General features: G+C 56.7%; 1 protein-coding gene across 1 annotated transcript; it reads right to left on the reverse strand.

Annotated features, from left to right (window-relative positions):
- Positions 1 to 649: 649 nt before the first annotated feature.
- On the reverse strand, positions 650 to 4,528 carry LOC142451668 (CD27 antigen-like). Its single transcript, XM_075553377.1, has 6 exons — positions 4,393 to 4,528; positions 4,155 to 4,286; positions 1,630 to 1,809; positions 1,358 to 1,447; positions 968 to 1,087; positions 650 to 771 (listed from the first exon to the last, which is right to left on the reverse strand). Exons 1-6 carry the CDS (start codon positions 4,526 to 4,528, stop codon positions 650 to 652), a joined length of 780 nt encoding a protein of 259 aa, XP_075409492.1.
- Positions 4,529 to 6,568: the final 2,040 nt, after the last annotated feature.

Below are 6,568 nucleotides of genomic sequence, written 5' to 3' on the forward strand. Positions count from 1 at the left end.
CCCCCCACTCACTCCCACCCCCACCCCCACATTCACAGCCACCCCCATACTCACCCCCCCACTCCCTCATACTCCCTGGTGTTTTCAAGACCTGACTAGTGCCCCCCACTTTGCTACCCACCAGCCCTAAGAGTGAGACCCTATTGGGGAAGATGGGGAAGCCGGTGGCCTGGGGACCTGGCCTGCTTTGGCTAGTACTGCAGGTGCACTGCGTGCCCTGGGGAGGTCCCCACTGCAGCCCCTCTCAGAGGGAGGCTGGGGCTAGGATTTCAGAGAGAGAGAGTTGGCCTGCCCTCAGTAGGCGGCACTTTATTTCCCGATGTTCTAGGTCAGCTGTACAGCACGTGGGGCTGGTACAGTACGAAATGTGTTTTCCAACCTGAGCCCCAACCCTCCCCAAATCCCAGATCCCAGAGGAGAAGCTGGCTGGGCCGGGCTGGCCCAGGGCTCCTGCCTCCCACCCTAGCACATGTCCACTTGTCTGTGTCATTGTTCGCTGGCAAGCCGCTTTCCGGAGTCTGTGCAAGGCTCCTGAGAAGAGGGTGGTATTGAAGTTGGGGCTCCCAGGTCCAGGTCCTTCTATATGGCTAGGCGGGCTGGAATGTAGGCTAGGGCTTCGTGGCGTGACCCCCACCCTCATGCCAAGGGCTCAGGGGTCAACAGACTCTGGTTTGCGGTAATCCTCCTGGACAGGAACTGTGTCGCCCTCCTCCTCTCGGGGGCAGCAGTAAGCATCTGGCTCCTCGGCCTCTACAGGCCGGTCTCCTTTGTCTACCAGAGAGGAGGGGAGAGGGGAGACAGTGAGCCAAGAAAGGGGAGGTTGGCGGATCTGGACGGTTAGCAGACTGGGAAGGATGCCAGGTGGGCAGGTGGAGCTGGGGGGTGGGGCCTCACAGCGGTGGGAGGCAGGGGCTGCAGGGCTGAGAGGGGGTGGGGCAGGTCTGCAGACCCTTATTTTGTCTCTTACTTGATCCATACTTCCTTTGTTGGTGGAAGAACAGGGCTCCGCCCAGGGTGAAAGCCAGTAACATTCCAGAGATGACCACGGAGATGCGGATACATTCTGAGCTACACAGGGACCTTTGGGCTGTGCGAGGCAGGGGACACCTGTGGGCTTAGAGGAAGGCCCAGCCCGAGACCCTCCTCCACCCAGCCCACCTCTCCTCTCTGGCCTGTCTCTCTTTGCCTGCCTTTCTGCTCTCAGACTGGACCCAGAGCTCTCCTGGCTGCTAGACATGGCCTTCCCTGCCCCTCTCACTCCTTCTTCTCAGAGCTTTCTGGATAGCCGCTCTCCTGTGCGTATTTCTCGGGGGTGGACACGGTGCGAGGGGTGGTGGTGAACTGGGTGGACACTCACATGGCCAGTGGGTCGAGTGCACGGGTGCAGGCTGCTGCCTGTTCTGAGCCAGAGTTTGCATGGGCCTGCTGGTTCCCTGCTCAGCCATCTCTGGGAAATCAGACAAGTTGAGTAGCAGCAGGCAGCCTCTGTGGCCAAGGCAGCATTGGGTGCGACTGGGCAGCTTAGTGGGGGGGGGGGGGAGTTGGGTGGGTGTGGTAGCAGGGAGTGCTGCTTGGCCGCCTCCCCTCCACCCTCTGTGACTTGACAGCCAGTCCTCGCCTGGAGCTTACCTTGAGGGAGAGCCAAGCTGGTGGGTTGTAGGTGAGGGTCTGGGGCCTTCCAGGGATGAGTGGTCACCGAGGGGTTGGGGAGCAGGTCACACTCTGTACACTCCCTGTCCCGGCACTGCCAGCCGCTGGGGCAGGCACACTCAGCGTTGGCTGTGGTGGTGCAGTTACGGAGGCGGAGACCTGGGGAAGGAGATGCTTGCTAGGGCTTCTTCCTCTCCCCAGCCTGCCTTTTCTCATCCCCAACCCCACAACCACCCCTGCCCCCAACGCGGGCCCTCCCTTGTGGACCTGGTGCCTTTGGCTTGGGAGCTTCCAGTTGCTATACTTCTAGAGGATTCCTGGGTTCAGACAGAAACCATGGACAGGAGGCACGGCTTGCACTTAATTTTCTCTCTTACTTGCGGATAGAACTCATCGGATCACAATATAGAAATGTCCCAGGCTTCACAGAGTTCAGGGGGGGTGGGTGGGGATGGGATGAAATGAGAGCAGCATTTTTCCACAGACACCTTTGAAGCCCTCTCAGATAGATGCTGGTAGGGACTCCTTCCATGCCGTCTATGCGGTCCACCCATGCGCGGGATGTGAGGCTTACAGATGTTCACAGTCCCGTGTGTGAACACCCCGGAGCTTACTCATTCTGCTCTCACTAGGCATTTGGGGATTCTCCAGTTTTCACCGGTTAGGAATAGTGTAGCTATAGCCCCTGGCTTGTTTTGAAATCTTTACCGGACAGTTATTTGATCGCTGACATCCTTTGCCATTAAAATATGAATGTTACTCCTGTCGAGGTTGGGTACTGGGTAAGCTAAGCAGTCAGTTGCCCTGGAGGACAGACTGCCCTTGACAGAGGTGATTGAGGCGGAGAGGAGGACGATTTGGGGGCAAGAAGAACACCTGGGGAAGTGTCCCCAGCTTGAGTGGAGCCTGGTAGGGCCTTGGCACAGTGCCCCCTTGGGCCCCAGAAAGAGGAGCCCTGACAGGTAGGAAAGGGGAGTGGGAAGGTGTCTAAGACTGCTCTCACGTCTTCAGCGGTTTCCGCCAGGATTTGACATCACGTAGGGAAGTCAGGGGGACATCTCTGAATCATGTTTAGGCCTTGTGACCTTTGCTTCATGAATTCTACCTCAAGTTCCTACTGGGGAATCGTTTCTTTGTGATTTTCCAGGGGCTGGAAGCCCTGGAGTCTGGACAAGGAGCTGCAGGGACGGAGGGAAGCCTGGAGCAGCAATAGTTGGGAAAGCAGTGGGCCCAGAACAGGGAGCAAACTAGGGCTTGAGCATTTAATTTCAGGCACTTTCCCATTTTACAGATGGAAATACTGTCCACCAAACTCATTCTATCTCCTTCCCACCAGCAAGACCCTGTGGCCTTCTCCTACCTACGTTAGGGATCTGCTGTGTGCTGCATCTTAACCAGGATCCTTGCCTGGGCTGGTTTGGAATACAGTGTAGGAATGGGGACCCGCTCATTCTGGGGACCCAGGTTTTCTGGTGAGGCCTGTACACTGAGCAGTGGGAGCCTTGAGTGAAATCATTTTAATGCCAAGAAGGGGGAACCATCCATTAACAATCTTACTTGTAAATGACATGTGCTCAGGCATCTTTTGTGTTCAAGATGCTGCCCTTTGAGTCATTTGCAATGAACCTCCAGTCCCCCCCTCCCTTAAAACTAAGGAGCAGTATTAAAAAGCCTAGTGAGACTCAATGTATTTCACTGGAAAGTAGTTTACCATCCTCAGTCCTGTCCTGCTGAAAAACATTTGCTCAAAGGGATTACCCAAAAACCTCTAGGTTAGGGGATACAGGTATGTGGTTTCTGAGATTCCAGCAAACACGGAGACAGAATAGAATGATTCATCGCACAGCTGAAGATCGGGAGTTGCTTAGTTTTAAAGAACAATGTGGTGCTGTTAGGGGCTGGCCAGTCGCTGCTGACCCATAGCGATCCCATGCGCAATAGAGGGAGGCCCTGCCTGCTCCTGCCTCAGTCCCACCATTGTTCCTGGGCCCGAGCCCGGGGTGCAGCCAATCCTGTTGTGTGAAAGAGCCACCTTGCTGTGGGAAAGGAAAAAGAACAGAGGTTCCTGTATGTTTTCATCTTCCTAAACTGACGTTTGGGCCCAAAGAGGCTGCTCCCTCGGGGCGGACAGTGTGCGTTCCACAGAAAGCAGTGCTCCAAGTTTGGCTGCCCAGCTCCCCCACGGCATTCTGGGAACACTGTCCGTTCATCTCTCGGGGGTTTGCCTCTCTGAAGGCTGAGGTCTTGAGACCTCCCCCCACCTCTTAGAATGTGAGTCTCCATGTGCTCTGACGGGTCCTTCACATTCTCCCGATCCCCTTCTTCGAAAGATGGTTCTCCACAGCCATGGGTCCCACGCCCCTGCTGCACCCCCTCCAACATGGGCCCCAAGTGCCAGGAGCCTGGGCGTGGGCTCTCCACGCTACTTCACACCCCACATCATCAGCCTTGCTCCCTGAGCGCTGCCCACTGGCACCTCCCGCCTCTGCTCCCCCCCATCTCACCGAAGTTACAGTGCCGACAGCTCTCACAGTGGGGCCGGCGGTGGTGGTCTGGCGAGAAGGAGACCCCTGGTATACAGGGCTCGCACTGAGTAGCCTTTCCGTGCCTGTCACAGCTCTGCACGAGGAACGTCCCTGTGAGACAAGGTTCAGAGTCAAGGCCACGGGAGGCCCCTTCCCCTTCTCCACCTCCAGGCAGCACCTCCCAGCTGCCTCAGGACTCCTCAGCTCTGTTTCTTACCTGGCGCACACAGCTGACAGCACAGGCCATCCTGAGCTTGGTAGTACTTCTCTGGACAGCCTCTGGGGCTGGGGGTAGCCGAGAGCCCCGCCAGGGTCCCCAGGACCCACAGGCAGCAGGGAAGTAGCCAGGCCATGGCACCTGCCCAGGGTGCTCTTCGCCTCTGGTGGGTTGCCTGCTGGCCTCTGCGGGCTGGTCCTCCCCAGGAAGGTGTTGGTGCCTTTTGTTTGTCGCCTCCTCAGCAATGGCTGTGGTTCCTCACCAAGTGCCCCTTCGAGTTGGCACGTTGACTTGGGGTGGCAGTTGTGGTCCTGGAACAGCGGCTGAAGTTGTTTTTCCTCTCACAGCGGCAACCTCCGCCCCTTTCTGCTTTCCGCGCGCTGGGAGGAGGGTATGAACCAGCAAACCCTATCTGAGCACCTCTCTTCAAAGATGCCCCTCCAACACGCCAGCCTCCCCCTTGGCTTCCGTCTCTTTCACTGGAGCTCACGAGGGAGGCATTTAACCCACTGGGGCCTTCCTCCTTCCACCCAGTGCTGGGTGTACACAGCTGCCCACGGACGTGCACCCAAAGACATCCAACCACACGCGGCTCACGAGTGAACCCACTGGCCTCGCTCTCCCCTCCCCCTGTTGCCATGTCCCCACGGTTTGCAAAGCCACCTAGCTGAAAGAAGGGAGGGGCCAGGAGGGAGGCTAGGCTCACAGCCTGTTCTCTGCGGCTCTTGGCATCAGATGCGTTTTGGAATTCAGACTTTTATTTGAGGCTGGAGAGCAAAACTAGCCCCCACTCCTGGGCACCTCCATGGAGCTGGGCAGCGCTCGGACTCAGACACCTGCCTCTTTCCACGACGCAGCAGTTGGCTCGTTACACTCTGCGGGATGGCTACGGACAGTGATGGCCCTTCACCCACCCAAGTTTGATTTTATGGCCAAAGGAGTGGCTCCAGGATTATCCAGAATGGCAAACTCTCTCTGAAGACATGGTGCCAGTCTCATTCAGTCGTTACCCCAGCCTGTGTGAAGTACCAGGGGCTGCCCCCTGCCAGCCTGCCTCCTTCTCTCTGGGACCCATGCCCACCGGAGTTCCTTCCTTCTCCTCCCTCCGCTCTCGCTGTGTCATTCACCGTGGCCCGGAGCTCCTGGGACATCTCCTTTTCCCGCCTTGCGTGTTTGGGACTGAAGGCACCTTTCTATGCGGGTCATCGCTTCCCTGTTTCTCTGGCTCTCCCGGAAAGATTGATTTGAGGATGTGCAAAATGGGTGGGCTGTGCCCTCCGGGAGCCCTGGCTCAGAACCTTGCCCCATTTCCCCAGTGACTGAGCTATGGGGTGGCTCCCTTCTTTCTCTAGGGCATTTTCCACACAGGGTCTTTTCAGTTGTTTTCACTCTGCTCAGAAAATGTCACCTCCCTCCCCCCATGGCTGTACCTGTTAGATCTGTTCTCTCTTTGTCTCATCTTTGGTTTCCTCTCTCTGATATTATTTTCCCCCCATCCTGCTGCCTTCCCTCACCCCCTCTGTAGTGCCTTAACAGGGGCTTCTCAAGTGCAGGGCACAGATGAGTGTGAGGGGAAGAAGGATGTATGCAAAACTGCCCTCTTTTTTGAAGATGATGAGGGCCACAAATGTACAAAGGTGCTTGACACAATGGATGGATGGATGGATTGTGATGAAAGTGTACGAGCCCCCAATAAAATGATGAAAACAAACCCAAACTGCCCTCTTCACTGTCAGGCAGGGCGACCGATTGCCTTCCCCAGAGAGGGTCTCCAGTGAATTCTGCGGATGTTCCTGCTATGTAGTGTCTTCCCTGCTCCCTGGTCCCGCTGAACAGCTTCGCTGAGCCCGGAGAGGGGTGTGAAGGGGCCTTGATGAGCAAAAGAAGACGTACAGATACCCTTTTTACTGAGTCACAGCAGCAAAAGCCTTCTGCCTGGGAGCTTCTGTGAGACAGAATGACCCCGTGTGAAGCTGGTCTCAGCATGGCCTCCAGCTGGGTCTACACGCTTCGGAGGTTGGTGTTTCCACCGCTCCAACTCTTCCCTGAGGGATTCTGCGCTCTGATGGACGTGTGTCAAAACAGCAGCATCAATGAGCGCAAGGAGCTGACATCACATTCCTTCTTAACGTTCTTTGAGTTTGGGGGGTGTGTTAGTCTGGGTGGACTAGAGGAA

Source organism: Tenrec ecaudatus, chromosome 6 (genome assembly GCF_050624435.1).
Source record: "Tenrec ecaudatus isolate mTenEca1 chromosome 6, mTenEca1.hap1, whole genome shotgun sequence".
Classification (NCBI taxonomy): Eukaryota; Metazoa; Chordata; class Mammalia; order Afrosoricida; family Tenrecidae; genus Tenrec; species Tenrec ecaudatus.